The 16,885-nt window shown below is 40.3% G+C and overlaps 1 protein-coding gene and 1 long non-coding RNA gene across 3 annotated transcripts in view; one reads left to right on the forward strand and one right to left on the reverse strand.

Annotated features, from left to right (window-relative positions):
- LOC119850806 overlaps window positions 1–16,885 on the forward strand; it is an 85,440-nt gene that overhangs the window by 29,972 nt on the left and 38,583 nt on the right. The window lies entirely within an intron of this gene.
- The window catches only part of COLEC12 (collectin subfamily member 12), a 137,282-nt gene continuing 126,606 nt past the window's right edge, over window positions 6,210–16,885 (reverse strand). The window contains exons 6-10 of the mRNA XM_038389393.2: window positions 15,620–16,090; window positions 15,057–15,193; window positions 13,758–13,867; window positions 11,902–12,047; window positions 6,210–9,789 (exon numbers count right to left, since the gene is read on the reverse strand). Of these exons, the coding sequence (XP_038245321.1) occupies window positions 9,785–9,789; window positions 11,902–12,047; window positions 13,758–13,867; window positions 15,057–15,193; window positions 15,620–16,090 (869 nt within the window). The 3' untranslated portion in view covers window positions 6,210–9,784. The remainder of the gene's footprint in view (window positions 9,790–11,901; window positions 12,048–13,757; window positions 13,868–15,056; window positions 15,194–15,619; window positions 16,091–16,885) is intronic.

The raw sequence follows: 16,885 nt of genomic DNA on the forward strand, positions 1-16,885 counted from the left end.
TCCAGCCTGTTACACCGTGAACACTCATTTTCACTTGCTCTTTATTTATACAAAGCACTAGAAATATTCCTGGTTTTTTGTCTTGTTTCACAAGCTATGTATTGTTTCAGTGTTTATCTTGGTTAGCTTGATTACAGGGTAAGCAGTTAAGTAGCCCCAAAGTAGAAGGAAACCAGCAAATCAAAACACATATCAGTATCCATGACCACAGTGCCAACTTTTGCATAGTTCTGGAAAATGCAATACACATGCTTTTGTTGTTTGTGATGGTAAATGAAAAAAAAATATACTACTATATAATTTCAATATACTGTACCTACAAAGTTGAAGCAACCACAAGTGAAGCTGTACAGATGGTTTTCTCTTGCCAGTTAACTGCGTGCTTGGCCCAGTTTCTCTTAAGCTATCATAACTATAATCTAAAATGTACAACTGTAATCAGACTTGAAGACTTAAATAGGTTTTCAATTGCAGTGTTTTCCTCACCATCATGGACTTCATTCAAGGTCTGGTGTGGATAAACAGCTGTTCTTGCTTGAATTGTTTTATTTTTAGCTTCTTCTCATATATGACATGCCAAATTCTGCATGTACTCTGTGAGACTCCGTAATGATGTCTGCTAAATAAGTAAAGAACTTCTAATGACATTATAGTGAAACATTCTGCCTGGCATACTTTCTCCCTTATCCAAAATTGTTAACTCACACAGCAAGAGAGTTGATTTAAACTAATAAGACAAAACTGGGATTTTTATCCACTTATTCTCTTTCAAAACTTTGGGGGTTTGGATAAAATGGGATCTAGATTTGAACTACCTCAAATTTATTTTGGTTTTGGAAAACTAATCCTCAACTGATGAAACTTGAAAGCCCCAAACCAACCCACAGTTTTATCCCTTTCTGTTTCATATAGTGTTGGGATTCCCTCCAAGACCTCTCCATTTGGCTTATCCAGAACGCCTTGTCCAGTTCTGGGAGAACACTTCATCCAGTTCTCTGGGATCCAAAAAACCTCAGTTCAACATCAAATCATCACTCAGTTACTTTATTAGGCATGTAACAGCTCCTTGCTCATGCTGGCCAGGTCCAGGCTGATACCACAATTTCAATTCACATCACACATTATGCAGTTTGTATACATCTTTCCTAGCTACTAATATCTATACTTCTTGCATGTAAGGGCCAATCACTTTGCAGGCAAATGTATCAGTTCAGGATGTTCCTGCCTATTTTGTTTACTATAAACATACCCACAAAACCTGAGTTAGTTTCTGCTTCCCTTGTTTCAGCAGTTACTTGTTCAGGCTTGTCTTGTCTTAGTCCTGCTCATGTCGGCTAAGTTAGCTTTACATCTCAATTTTGAATGAAACTGAGGCCACCTCTCTGCCATAACTTGTATCTAAAAAGACCCCCTAGTGGATTGGACAAACTAGGCTCTGGAGCTGAACTCTTTCATAACCAAAAGTAGCTCTGGTTTTGTTTAAAGAATTCTTCTTTTGCATCTTCCTGGATGTTCTTAGTGAACTTCACGATTCCTAAAAAGGTGATACTTTTTTCTCACTATGCCCAAGAAGGTGACACTTTTTTCTCATTATACAAGTGACCAACTGTACACAATTTTTTAACGCCATATGGGGGGCCTGCTATTTCCTTTTTCTGCAACCTGTCTTCAAAACTCTAGTTTAGTAAGTGGCATATTTAACACAACTGAAAAACTGGGACAGATATTTCAGAACTTGTGCAGGAGGAAAAGGATGAGCATACAATAACTTAACCAAAAAAACCCAACCAACCAGAGTTAAAACCACCAGGAATTTCTGCTTTTTCTGAGAAAGTTGTTTATGGCTTCAGGGCACCAACTAATGACTGCTTTCAAGTGCTGAGGTTCTATTCCTTTCACTTTTGATGAGAACGGGCATCATCATCATAAACACCCATGAGAATGACTCATTGTGCTGTCTCTGAGAGGGGAGTTCCTCAGTGGGTGATCCTACTAGAGCTGTGAGAATAACCTATTTTTTCCATTTGCTACCCATTAAAAAAAAAAAATTTTTTTCAGATCAACCCAAAACAAACTTTTTCAAATGTTTTGGTGATCCAAAAAGTCGGGAAAAAATTTCTCTTTAGGTTGAGTGAAGTGTTTTGTTCTACCTGAAACAAAACACTGTTTAATTTTCAAGCTTCTTTATATTTCTAACTTTTTGAAAATAAAATTTAAATAAATTTTGAAACAAAGTCATTTTGCCTAATAAAAAAATCAAAGTTGTGTTTCAAAAATGTCAAAATGAAGCTTTTCAGGGTCTCCACCCCCCGCAACTGAAACCATTTGGAGCATTTGACATGAATTGGTGAAATGTTTTGGTTGACCTGAATTTACATTTTTTGGCAAAAAAAAGTTTTGGACAACAAATTTTACCCAGTTTGGAAGGGACCATCATGGGAACTTCAGGGCAATTCTCCCTCTGCAGTAATTCTCTCCCCCTTTCTCGATTTATCCCAATTCTTTTTCCAGTCCTCTCCTTGCTCTGTCCTATGTCCTTTCCTCCCCTATCTCTTCATCTTTGCCCCTTTTCCTTTCTCCTTCTCATCTTCTTACCAAAAAACAAAAACAACTTTAAAAACATTTGAGGGACACTAAATGCCTAGTGAGATTGCTAATGACCTCCCATGTTTGAGAGTGGGAAATCTGTTGTTGAGAGCTTAGGCCACAATAAAGTTTTATGCTAATATCAATAAAGCTTTAGCTATTTATTACTAAAACGTACATCAGGGGTTCTCAAACTTCATTGCACCGTGACCGCCTTCTGACAATAAAAATTACTACATGACCCCAGGAGGGGACACCGAAGCCTTGTTGGGGGGGGGGGGTAAAGCTGAAGTTCAAGAGCTTCAGCCCCAGGCAGGGGGCCTGTAACCTGAGCCCCGCCACCCAGAGCTGAAGCCCTCAGGCTTTGGCCCCAGGTGGTGGGGCTTTGGTTTTGGCCCCAGGCCCCAGCAAGTCTAAGCCAGCCCTGGCAACCCCATTGAAATGGGGTTGTGACCCACTTTGGGGTCCTGACCCACAGTTTGAAAACTGCTGACTTACATCAATTATGTTAGCAGGGTGTGGTGCTGTCAGGAGTCAGGTCAGGAACATTTTGCCTGTTTTAACTGTTACAGTAAGAAGCTTCAAAGCTTGAAACCTTTTCCTCTCAGTTGCTACTTCCACTGCCAGGTTTTTATGCTGGCACTTGCAGAAAACAGACATACATTACAGGTCTTTTACTATCAGTAAACAAAATATATCTCCTCTTTTAAGTGACTGTTGTCAAAGTGAGGCTGCAGAACTAAATAAATATTTTCTTTGCAGTCTGCCTGGAAGTCCAAATGTCAGGAATGCAGAAACATCCTTCTTTTCAATTGTTCATTCAAACTTTTAACACCCAACATAGCACCTATGGCTGTAGTTTGCCTCAAAGTCCTGACAGTTTGGAAGCAGTCCTAAGTACCTGGAACTTTCCCAGCTGCCTAAGTCTCCAGCCAAAAGCCTTTGTTTAACCAGCTAGGATAGTTCAGGCTGATGGAATCAAAAAATTAACCACTACAGGTCACGTGATGATCTCAAAGTTCTTTTGAAGATCCAGACGCTGATTCTGAATTCACTCTGATGAGAATCAGTATAAGTGAGATCAGACTCAGGCCCACAGTGTCATCCATTAAACATTTAATAAACCCTATGGCAGCTGCTTTAAAAAAAAATCTAGAGAGCTACATTGGAGCCAGAGGATCCATACATCTCAGGGTTTAAATTAGTAGGGCATGGGCAGAGGAGTAAGGAGCCAATCAGCTCCCCTCTCCCTCTGGCTGGCTAATGGGAGTTAGAGAGCCCATGGGAAGGGTAGGGAGGCACCCCGAATTCCTCCAGTGTGTACTCCTGACTCCTCCCTTTTTCTCTGCATCTGTCTCCCTTCCAGCTGGTCTTGTCAAATTTTCCACATCTGTTGATTCAGGCTTGGGGCATTGTTCTTAGGGGAATTTGTTTGCTCACATCATTCCTTGATTGTGTCTCAAGATGAATGAAACATAACAGACCACTGCATTACATGACATAACACAGGATTAATAGCTATTTTGGAGATGCAGTGTCACTCGTTAACCCTTTCATAGACGCTGCACATAGTTCACTAGTTGAAAATAGGGGAGCAAATGGCTTGGTGTGGGTCACACCTAAAAATTATTTAAATCTGTTTTTATGATCTAACATAGAATTGATTTCAACGGAACTATGGCCTCTAAAAATCAGGCCCTAGCTATCACAAAATGGGTACCCAAAATGGAGACACTCAAAATTAATAGAATTTAACCTCTTTTTGCCTCAGTTACTCCATCTGAAAAATGGGGATTAGAATATTTACCCACTTTAGGAAAGCAAGCATAGACCCTGAGATCTTTGGATAAGAAAACCCTAAACATATGCAAAGCATTATCATCTAATAAGAGCAAACTGTGCATTATATTTCTGGAACAGCTTTCAAATAGCAGTACTGGGTGCAAATAACCTAACTAGTTTTAATATGGAACTTGATTAAATTTATGAGCAGGATTATATGACGGGTTTGCCTGTGAAGACTGGACTCAATGACCCAGGCAGTCCCTTCCAGTCCTATATTCATATTACTTGACTAGTACTCTGGCTTTTATTAGTATTAGAATAAAGAAAATTCTCACACAAATTTTGGAGCATTGACCATAGTTTATTTTGAAAAACGAACAAAACTTTTATTTTCATCGAGACAGAAAAATATTGGTTCCTAGAAAAAGAAAACAAATTAGAATTTATTTTTTCCAAAACAGGGTTTCTTTGTTTTAGATGCCATCAAACAAGTGAGGGGGAACTTAAGTGAGGCAATGAATTGACAAGTGGACTGGTAGTTCCTAGGAAGTCCCTATGTCTGCTGCAGACAGCCTTACACAATGAGACACAATAAATGAGGAGCTGTTCTCTAGAAAGTTAAACCAAGATGTAATCAATTCCAATTCTCTTCACATATTCTTCTGGTAATAATGTTTCAGCTGGGCCTTTACTGTCAGCTGGCTGTGACTTTCTTTTAATTAATGTATGTGTCAAGTACTAGACAGAGTAAGTGATATCAGTATTACCATCACCAAAAGGCTCAGCCAGGAAATCAGAAAAGGGGGAAGATCAGTTTCCAAGTCCATATTCTGATATTAATGGGGGAATAGTAACAACTTCTCCTCCAAGTGGGAATATAAACAAAGAGGAGAAAGAAAAAGAGAAGGAAATTTATCGACTAAGGATGGAGGAATTCCATTTCTTTTGTATTTTACATTCTGACTCTGTGAATCACTTTGTGATTTTCAACTAGGGTGCTTTAATAGGGCTGAACATTTTTGTTTAATCATATATTGTTAACAAACTGGATCTCCCAGATGGCTTTGCTTCCATTCTAGCTAAACAGATTCCTTTGCTTGGTACCATGCTCCAGTCAGCTTATCCTATTTCCATTAATAAAATCAATGACTAATTCATACCACTTGTTAAAACCAAAAGAGGTATCTACTGAAAAGAAAAATTAGAATTGTGGAGCCATTTGATATCTAGGAAAATAGCGACGTTGGAACTGGCATAACTGTTTAAACAGTAGAGTGAAACTAGACTGAACTATAGCTAACTTGGGTTCTGGTCCTGCACCATTAAAGTCAACAGATATTTTACCCTGGATCCCTTTTCCCAGTTCCGAGTTCCCTTCTTTAAGGCTTTATGAAGATGAGTTGTATGTTTTTTCTCTTAACCTTTTAAATGACACATATCTATTAGCTAGATACTGAAGGAACAGATAATTAAAAATGCAAGTCACTAGATAAAATAGGTAATTGTGTTTAGAGATACCATATGCCTGATTATGATCTACCTTGCAGCAGTGTAACAGGTTTCCGAGTAGCAGCCGTGTTATTCTGTATTTGCAAAAAAGAAAAGGAGGACTTGTGGCACCTTAGAGACTAGCAAATTTATTTGAGCATAAGCTTTCGTGAGCTACAGCTTATTTCAATTGGATGCATCCGATGAAGTGAGCTGTAGCTCACGAAAGCTTATGCTCAAATAAATCTGTTAGTTCTAAGGTGCCACAAGTCCTCCTTTTCTTTCTTACAGCAGTGTAAACCAGAAGTAACTGTACAGTGGTGTGAAAGGAGAATTTTTGTTTGGAAGAACTATTCTTTTATTTAAGTTGGCTTTTAATACATATGCAAAGCTTTTGACAATCTGTATGCACCTATATGCACAACCGCCAACTTTGCTATATATGTATGCACAGAAAGCGCAATACTTACTTTAGTGTCTCCCACTTAGTGCTTCATTCATTGGAACAATTTCAGATGATATTTATGGAAAATTTAAGGGATGTGAAAAGTTCTAATCAGCTGAAAACGATTCATAATGAATCAGTGATATCAGCAAAAGAGAGTTTTTAAAAGATCTAGCATTTGATGGTGCTGTAAGGCACAACTTTTTTCTCCATAACATCTACAATGCCAGCCACTTAATTATTAAGGGTAGTTATACTATCAGTGAAATAACATTTAGTTTTTATGTTAAATTAAAAAAAAATCCAATGGAAATACACATTCAGTATGCCAAGTGAATACAGTTTTAGCTGGATGTACCTTACCCAGACATTGCTACAAGTGGACAAGATAATTTTCTCACACAAAAGTAACTTTCTGCACAACTTGTGCTGTCATTCAAGCCATACAGAAGATAGATTTACATGAATATTTACCAGACCCCACATGGCAACTCTGACTTCCATGGCTATCTCTTGGCCTCTCGTGGCATCCAGTCTGCACCCTTGCCAGTTGCCCTCCCCATTATGATAATTTTCTGACCAGTACTGGCAACTTCCACACTCCTTTTGAGATTTCAGTCTTCTTATTCCACTTCACATTTCCCTTTCTCTCTCTTATACGAATGCTGGCTAAGATGGACAAATGGGCATTTGCTTGATGAATCTGTCTTAGCTCGCCTGCACTCTGCAGGCCAAGTTTTCAAAGATGGTTGTCTAAGTTGTGCATGCAGAGGGCATCTACTTAAAGTCACCCACTGAATCCATCTCTGCTCCAAGCATAGGCACAGAGACCCAGATCCTCAAAGGCATTTAGGTACCTAATTCCCTTTGAAATCAATGCAAGTTAGGTGCTAAATATGTTTGAGGATGTGGGCCAGGGTAACTGAGAATTAGGCCTGTTGTGTTTCTGACTCAGGAGTGGGTAATGAGGAACACCACTGAAGGTAATCTCCATCTAAATTCTTCATACAATAGTTATTATTCAATAACATTTTACAGCCTTAAACTGGTTCACCTCACTATTAAGTGTGGCTGGTAGTCTGTGAATGAAAACCTCCCTGAATGGAAGAAAATTGGTCTTGGGAGGATCACTTACTGAAATGTATTTTCATTTGAAGAGTATCGTAACACACATGCCATGGGGAAAAATCCATCTTTTCAAAAGGAATGCCGTACGCCAATACCACAGGAGATGAAAGATGGTCTTGCGACAAAGTCTCCCAGCCCTGTGCTAAACGATTTGGATTCTATTCACAGCTCTGCCTTGGACTTGTACAGCTATGAGCCCAATTTGTGTCTCAGTCACAGCAGTGGAAAGCAGGAGCAACTCCAGTTAAATCGGTAGAGTTATACTGATGTGAGGTCAGAATGAAGTCTACCTGTTCCAGCCAGTATGATGGAGATATGAAAAAGATACTGTCTTAATGTTAGCCACATAGCTATTGTATAAATATATATTTAAACACAGCACTACTATATATTTATACATGTTTGTATATTTAGGTACCGTATAATATTCATAGATCATCTGATTGTTATTCAATACATGACAAAAAGAAAATTTCTCTGGTAATCTAACTTGTTCTAGGAAAAACACTGCCTCTGAAATGGCTTTTCATTATTAACTGTGTTTGTGGTTTGTGCTGTTATGTTCATTTTTCATACCCATTATGTTCTCTATGGATTTCTGCATTTCACTTTCCAGGTAGTTTCTTGGAATAAATTATAATTGACATTAAGAAGAGGATGAACTTTTGAGAGAATATGGAATTTAGGCCCTGGGAGCTCTAGAGCCAGTAAGCCAAGGAGTTTTAATTGGTTACACTTATAAGCAATGCCAGAAAATATGAAGTACAAAATCTTGTCTCCTTCCAGCAGAGCTGGAGTATTTCAGCAGGCTTATGCATACTCAGCCAAGGTAAACTGGAGGTCACAAGGCAGTAAAAAACCAACTGTATTCTAAAAGGGTCCAAAAGGACATACATGATGGTATATAGCATGTGGCCTCACAGAGAATACACAAAATAGAAACCAAATCACATGGATTCTGCTAATAAACTTTAACTGTTTGTTTATTTTTTTGTTGGTTTAAGATAGGCAGTGCTGCTGCTGTCTGGGCAACAGCTCTTTAGGGATATGGAAGAAGTGGGTTGGACAGTGATATCATCCATTAACCATACTAAATTCTGGTGGTAGCATACTTAATTTTGCTAGTTTTTTGGCAGGGGAGGATTGGGCCAAGGAAGTCATAAGATAAATTTACATTCAAATATTTTAGAGAAATGCAGGTTGACTTGACCTTTTAGAATACACAATGTTTTATTACCACATTTTGAAATCCAGCTTAAAAAACCCCATCACATTTCAAATTTTTTGTTTCTGTTTTATAAATGTCTTTTAATGTCTTTTTAGTTTGACTTTCAGTAGTAAGCAGCACTTGTTATGGCAGAGCTCCTAAAAACCGCTTTTTAATAGAGGAATAATTAAAACATTTAAAAAAGCTAGTGACTTAATTCTGTGATATTTTTCGGTAGACAGGGAGGGAGGGAGGGAGTGAAGTAAGGCAGACATTAGTGTCTTGTGTTAACATGACCCATATAGTACAGCAGTGCATTGATGGTTCACTGGCTGTGATTATGGCTATCATGAATATCTAGTCCCTGATCTACTTAGCTGTTACTCACACAGAATAGACTTGCATAAAAATACTGTCTAAAATCAACTTCAAAGTTATTTAACCAGAATGGTTCATCTGGGAAAAAACCTTTTTTTTAAACTGGAAAATATTTTTCTATAGCTGAGCAGAGCTAAGTCTGACAACAGCCTGAATTATTATTAGTACCTTTACTGTTTTCTTTGGCCCGTGTACTATATTTGTTTAAAAAAAAAAAGACAATATAAAAAGAACAAATGTAAAAAGCAAATATTTTGTACAAAAATACAAAGTTTTAAAAGCTCTTAAAAGTATATTCCATATTATCGATAAGAACTTGACTATATATATATTTATATAAAATCTATATACTATATGTGTGTATCTGTGTAATTTTCCTATATTTGGGATTTTAGCAAATGAAATGTACTGTTTACACTGTAGCTTTATACGTATTTCCTATAGCTCAATGACCAAGAGTCTTACTCAGACTGCTAATTTCATGTTTTTGAAGACAAAACTTGTACACTTGTATGGTCACTGGTTGACAAAAATATGTAACTGATTCAGTCCAATTGCATTTCCAATAAATGCATTGTGCTGTGGGTCCAGAATCCTTGAATAATCACAAGATGGCAAAGACAAGTTGCGGCTGAATTCTTTTTTTGCATTAAACCAATTTTCAGTGCTTCCTTTTCAGTTTTGTTAGGAGATGATGAAGTCCCATAGGATTTTTTAGTAATTTGTATTTGTGTCTCTAAATTCACAGCCTATTACAATCCAGGTGCCTAGGCTACAGTGAGAGAAAGAAAGAAAGAAAGAAAGAAAGAAAGAAGGAACATAGGTGAAAGGCTTGTAAAGGTAAAACAAATTATCAGCAAGGAGGTTTATTGAATTCAAGGAATCTTGGAAAATTCTATCATATGAGTCTAGGTTTTCAAGAAACATAACTTTTTAAAATATGACCCATATTCAGATATTGTACACCTCCAACAACTAATATTTTCAAAACCTAAAGTTCTGCTAATATAATACATATTTATCTAGGAAGAAAAGAGAACTCTATGCACAAGCAATTCCTCAATCTAGACAAACAGATGTGGATTATGCATATGAAGAGCGTATTTATGTTTTTTGTGGACGCTACCTAAGAGCCAGTATCTGAAAGTTTGAATCCAACTGGGAGTTTCTACCACATCCCATGAAATTCTACCTATGTATTGGCAATCATAGCAGCCAGGCATTCATATGACACACACACAAAAATCTGAGAAAAGCTTTTAAAACAATTAATGTTTCTGGCACACTGTAAAATAGTTTCTTTAAACAAGGTAATCATCAGAACAAAAATATTATGGGCCAGATCTGAGCTCTAGCAATGATCATGGAGCAGAGCCCTAAGCAGCTTTGTGGTGCAACAGGGTCCTATTGTAAGTGCATCGCTAGATCTAGAAGGAGACTCTAATACCTATGTGTCTGCTCAGTAAAACAGGCAGTCTGTGATTCCACCCCGCCCAGCTGCCACAGAGCTGTCAGCTAGAGAACTTGGACCGGGCCCACACTCCCCTCAAACAGTCAGAGTGGGTCGGTAGTTGGGAGTTTAAGGAGAGAGGCCCAGCAGTTGCCAAACCCTTCCCATCTATCGGGACTCCTCATGCTTGTTGGGGCTAGATCAGTGTAGAACTGTTACAGGTGACAGAGTTTTCATTTGTGAGAAGCCTGTCCTCCCCGTAAAGCAGCTACACAGCATCTGCCCATACACAATCGGTATGGCTCTCCTCTTCCCCATGGTGTAATCATTACTCCTAAGGGCATTCTGCACCAAAAATATAAAAATTCTGCAAAATTCTGCAAGTTTTATTTGTCAAATAAATGTGGAGGCTCCAGCATGTCACTGGGGAGCACAAGTCACTGGCTGCACAGACGTAGGAGATCACTCTGCAGCTCCCCCATGGTACATGGCTCAGCAGTGAGCCTGCACCCAACCCTGACACAACACAAGGACCGAGCCTGCCCCAGAAGCACCCCACGGCTCTGCCCCTCCATGCCAGGTGCACTAGGTGTGGGCAGGCAGGCTCAGCCTGGCAGGATCCAAGTGTGAGGGGATCCAGGTGTGGATTGAGAGGGTTCTGTGTGGGGCAATCTGGGTGTGGAAGGTGACCTAGATACACAAGGGCTTGTTGGGGGGTTCTGGGTGCAATGGTAATGGGACTCTACTGGGGGGTCCAGGTGAAGGTGGTTGGGGCTCAGCAGGGCAGGGTCTGGGTGCGTGTGTGGTGGATAGAGCTTGGCGGGGGGTCTGGGTGCGAGGGGTTCAGAACGCAGTCCAGATGCTGGAGGTGTGGGGCTCAGTGGGGTGGGGATCCAGGTGCAGCTGGTTGTGCGTGTCTGTTGGAGGGGGGGGGTGAGGCTTGGTGGGAGGGTCTGGGCATGCGGGGGTCTAGATGCACGGAGGTTGGGCAGATGGGGGAGCAGCATTGATCCCTCCCCCTGCAGCTAAGAAGGGATGGGTGGGGAGTTTGCAGAGCTTCCTGAACCCTGGGGAGAAATCTTGGGATGGGTCTGACCAATCCCCGGATGCCATGCAGGGAAGAGGAAGTCCTGTCTTCCCCGGGACTAGCAACTGAGCCCAGCACAGGGTAGGAGCCACCAGTCCCACCCCTTGCCCCACAGTGATTTACCTCTCTGCCTGGGCATCCAAAATATACTGCTGGGGAGGGTCACATGACTGCTTTTGTGGCTTTCCTTTGCTTCCCCATCAGAAAGTCATTTTTTTGAGAGGAAGCAAAGAAATCTGTGGGAGACATGAATTCTGCACACGTGCAGTGGCGCAGAATTCCCCCAGGAGTAAATCATGGCTCTTTGTGGCTATGATGAAACTCTTTTAATTGAACACTTAGCTTACCTTTGTCCAAGTCTTTTTCACAAATAAAACTGTTAACGTCCTCACACTGAAAGTCATTCCAGAGCCCAGCAGAGATTAATCCAGCACAATCTTCCCCTGGCCCTTGTCCAGTACTCCAGTTATCAGGCTGCCCACTTTTCCAGTTTCTTTCAACAAAATAAGAAGTAGATGTTAAGTGGCATCACATGATAGTTTTCCATGCACAACAAAAGAGATTAGCAAAAAATATCATGAGATCTGCTCTGAATTGGAAATACACTCTTCAAAAAACATTACATGACTCTTACTGAAAATGGAAAACAGAGACAGGAATCTACTCAGCCTTCCTCTGTCAAGGCTTAAAGCTTAAAATTAGACCAATGAGCTCTATTTTGGTTTGTGGATGTACACGCAAGTGTGATGAGAGTACATGCCATATGCACATGGCACCATTCCTCCACTGTATCGTCTACTTCATTCTTACCAGTGGATGGTACTGAAACATCCAAGATTCTGCCTAATGGATTCTTGTGTATTTCAATACCTTGCCTGCTAAAAAGAACTCAAAAGGGACATAGAGGAGAAAGGTGGCAAAATATGTACCTATAATTGCAAAGAAACTGAGATCCTGTCTTGATTGTGATGGGCCTCTCCAGCTGCAAAGCAGGGATTTGTCTATCTTTCAGACCTCATTTTGGATGAAAAATTAATTTTCAGACTCATAAGGAATTTTTAAAAGTTGTCTTTATTTGGAGGCCAGTAACCTTGATAGTGAAACTTGACCCAGTACTTAGTGCCCTTGCTTGGTGGAGCAAAACTCTCGATTCTGTTTTCATTTAATAAATGAGATGTGCTTCCAGTCTCAAAACAAAAGCTCGGTTTTCTTAAAGAAACAGGTTGTTGAACAGAAGCTTGTGGTTGCTGGCTGAAGTGGTGCCATAAGCAGCTAAATAACATGCCTGCCTGATACAGAGGGTCTGACCAAGCATCTGGGAAGAAACACAGACTTCCAGAAATAATGAATCCCATTCAGTGACAGACAGTTCTGAGGTCACTAGAGGACACCTTTAAAGCAAGCACAGCACAAGAGAAATCTTCAGTGACACAGGCCTTAAGTTTGCTGTAGCAATCTGAAGTTGAGAGAGGTATAATGGTAGGATTTACCAAAACCAAATCTTTTCTCCATGTTCCTCATGAAAGTGGCCACAAATTAGACACCTGCAAATCATTTATAACAAATACAAATGATTTAGCCTGTTTTTCTGGGGTGCTGCATGCTGAGATTTATAATCTCTGTGGTCCACTCCACTGTATTAAAAATTAGGGTGGCTGCAACCTGCTCCATTTAATACCAATTTGGTGCATCCCTTGGATTCCTGGCTACCTGCTAATGCAGCCCTCAGCTTGCCAAAGTTTGGCCATCCTTGCTTTATACCTTCTCCTTCTGTTTAATACCTTGTGTTTGCGTTTTATCTAATAGTTAGTCCTTTCATTTTTTTAGTCATTTTTTAATGAGCTCTCTATTTATGAGCAGTTGTAATGTAAACAAGGAAAATTTAAACCAAGACCAAAAAACTGTCTGGGCTTTCCACCCCCACTTCGTAAAAACACTGGCAAGCAGTATCAGGCTGTACGGTTGTGTGATTCTTTCATTTAATATTCAATTTTCCATTTTCCTTTTGACAAGGAGATAAAGCTTTGTTCATGGAGAAAGGAGGGGGGTAGGAAAAACAATATTCAGCAACACTTCCAGATAAAGTATTGCTTCTCTGACATCCAGTAACTCATCTCTAGATACTGCAGATCTCTAGTAAAGTGGCGGCAAGAACAGTAGCACTCTGCAGAAAATAAACAACGTGGTTCTCTTCAACACATACGTGTACTCTGGTAAGGTTCCATCCAGCCATCTCCACTCATTCTCTTGCTCTGAATCTGTGAGCCCAATCCAGAAGTTGCCTTTCCCAACAATCTGCCTTTTTATCCATTGCTGTGAGTGAAAGAAATCTGTGATTGCATTTTTCTGTTTCTCAGCGCATACAATTACTTGCATTGTGTAGATTTTGCTTTTTTGAAAATAGAATAAGAACAGTGTTCTTCTCCTTCCCATTCCCAGTGCCCAACCACCTCGCTCCCTTGTGGGTTACCTCTTCCTTCTAATTTTGGGTCTTACTCTCCTTCGTTCTCACTCTGGGGATGCTGCTCGCACTTCTGGTAATGACTGCAGTAATCAAAGGGAACTTTGGTAATTATTACTCCCTCTTGTCACCGAAGAATGCTCTCTCTCTCTCCTGAAAGGGTTCCTTACTGGCTGGAACTTCCTTCCCTCCCTCAAAGACAGACCTTAATTTGTAACAACATCCGAGATGGTTCTTATGGTTCACTCTAGAGATAATCTGTACTATTCCTGCTTTATGAGGGAGCACCATTGCTAATGTACAAATGATTATGGAAGGTTTATGCAGCTGTAGATGTATTTTAGGGCCTGATTCTGCAAACTTAACTGACAAAAAGGCACTATTTGTCTGTGAGTAAGAACAAAAAGGCACTAGACTCAATGGCACTATTCGTCTGTGGGTAAGAACTCCCCGTGAAAACTGGGTGGTTGGAAGGCCACTGCCAATAGTATCTTTTTTAACTAAGAAAAAGAATAAGCAGTTATACTTTATTGCACCACTCCTGCATGGCAGGGGTATGTCTGGCTACCAAACAATTATACCACATAATAATGTAAGGTATGGTTTTTATTCATTATCGCTGCTCTGCCTATAAAAGACTTAATAGACTTTATTTAAAATCATAATAAAGTTGTCTATCTTAAAGATTGGATTTAAAAATAACTATTTACAACACAGAAAAAATGTGTTTCAGATAATAGGCCACTAACAATTGGGCCTGATTCTGAAAGGGGCTCAGCACCCACAGCTCCCTTTGAATTTACTGGAAGTGGCAGGTGTTCAGCAATTTCAGGATCAGGCCCATTGACTCTTATGTTGCTCCTTTTCACAGGAAGAACTGAGCAGACATGGGAGTACAGTGTTCTGGAATGGGGTAACTCGGTGTTTTCACTTCACCATATGAATCCATGATGTTCTCAGCTTCCCTATTGCTGTGTAGTTTCCAGACTCAAAATACTTTCAAACCTTATAGCTTTCAGAACAGCAGGTGATGTTATTTACCTGCTCCTCTTTGTTGTTTATGATAACCAGATGTGAGGACTTTTCATCACAGAAAACTTTTGCATCTTCAAAAATTTCTCTTTCAGATGAGAAGTAGTAGCATTTTTCTGTAAAGTTCTTCCAGTGAGCAGAACAACCTGTGACATAAAACCCTGCTGTTAAACTGTGGATTTCAAACTGTCCTACAGCATGGCGGCATCTGAAATACTTAGGTGCTGAGTCAATGAATATGCACATATCAGAAATCTGCACCAGAACGCAGAATATAGCTTACTTAACCTGCATGCCCAGAGAACTGCTCATTCCTCATTGCATTGCTGCCATCTCTTTAGAGATGAGGCATTTTAATCAAACTCCAGAGCAGCTGAAAGAAGTCACGCAGACACAGCTTTGTTAGGTAAGCTGGAGTTCCACACTAAGAATCATTGAGAATTAGTGTGTCTGAGCAAAAGATAATAGAAATTAACATTAGCCCACTATCATGATGGCAGGTGCACTAAAAACGGCTACTTGGGCAGATGGGCATGTAAGTAGAAAAGTAGGTGGGTGAGTAGATAGCTTACCGTTAGCCTCAGGTATTGATGTTGGCTCACTTTTCAGTGCCATAGGCATCCCTGGACCTGGTGGCCCAGGTGGCCCAGGCATCCCTGGTATGCCAGGCAGACCAGGCAATCCTCGAGGTCCAGGTACCCCGGGCTCTCCAACAGTTCCTTGCAATCCTTGAAATCCAGGTGGACCTGGTGGACCTGGAGGACCATCTTTGCCAGGTGGTCCTGGTGGTCCAGGGTCTCCATTAGGTCCTGGCAGACCAGTCTTGCCAGTAGAACCTCTCTGACCTTTGGAGCCAGGTGATCCTCTTGAACCTTTCCCACCTTTTTCTCCTGGTAGCCCGATTGGCCCAACTGGGCCCTTTTCACCGGCAGGTCCTGGTGGCCCTGGCTCACCTTTTTCTCCTTTTTGCCCTTTTAGACCAGTGGGACCAAGAGGCCCTTGAGGTCCCCTCTCCCCTTTAGGTCCCCTTGGACCTGGAGGTCCTGAAACAATTTAAACATGCAGAGGAGGGAAACAAAAAAACAGGAAGAGTGTTCAATATACCTGAGATTAAAAACGTTGGACATTCAATACACTACAAGCCCAAGCTACTCAAGTAGCCAATGTAAAAATATAGTTGGTTTAGAAAAAGGAGGTGAATCTCTTCACAATCATTAGTTATATATTATTTCTTATTGAGCATCCTCAAGACACTTGATGCTGTAAAGAAAACATGGGCCCTGCCAGACACATAATTTACGTTATGTGTAATTTACGTTAAACAGACACATAGTACCCCAGATCAGATAAGCCTCAGTTCTCAAACAGATACGGTTATCATTTGTTTTTTAAAAATTGTGTTATGTGTTTTTTGTCTTTGGCGGATTGACACTGATGGGATTCATGGCAGCCTTAAGAAGGGATTTGAATGAAAAGAAAGAGCGATTGTTTGGGACACAAGAATAAAGGTTTTTTAATTCGAAGGTGGCAAAAAGGAGGTTTAGGAGGGCAGTTTGGAGGAGGATAGCAGTCTGTATGTGGGTGTGGAGGGATGAAGTAAGGAAGTAAGATATGGGGGTGGGGCAGAACTGTGCAGGGCTTAAAGGTTAAGATCTCTCTCAATTTTTAATAGGTGCCTCCCAAAGCAGCAGCCATTGTGGATCACTGGTCCCTGAAATATGAGGCTTATTGCAAACCATGATTTCCCCCAAATCTATCTTCTTTCCCATGTTATCCTTTCACTTTTCCTTCTGTTCTCTTTCCTCTTCTACTCCCCCTTTGTTATGTTCTTTCTCCCT

This window comes from Dermochelys coriacea, chromosome 2, assembly GCF_009764565.3.
Source record: "Dermochelys coriacea isolate rDerCor1 chromosome 2, rDerCor1.pri.v4, whole genome shotgun sequence".
Taxonomy (NCBI): Eukaryota; Metazoa; Chordata; order Testudines; family Dermochelyidae; genus Dermochelys; species Dermochelys coriacea.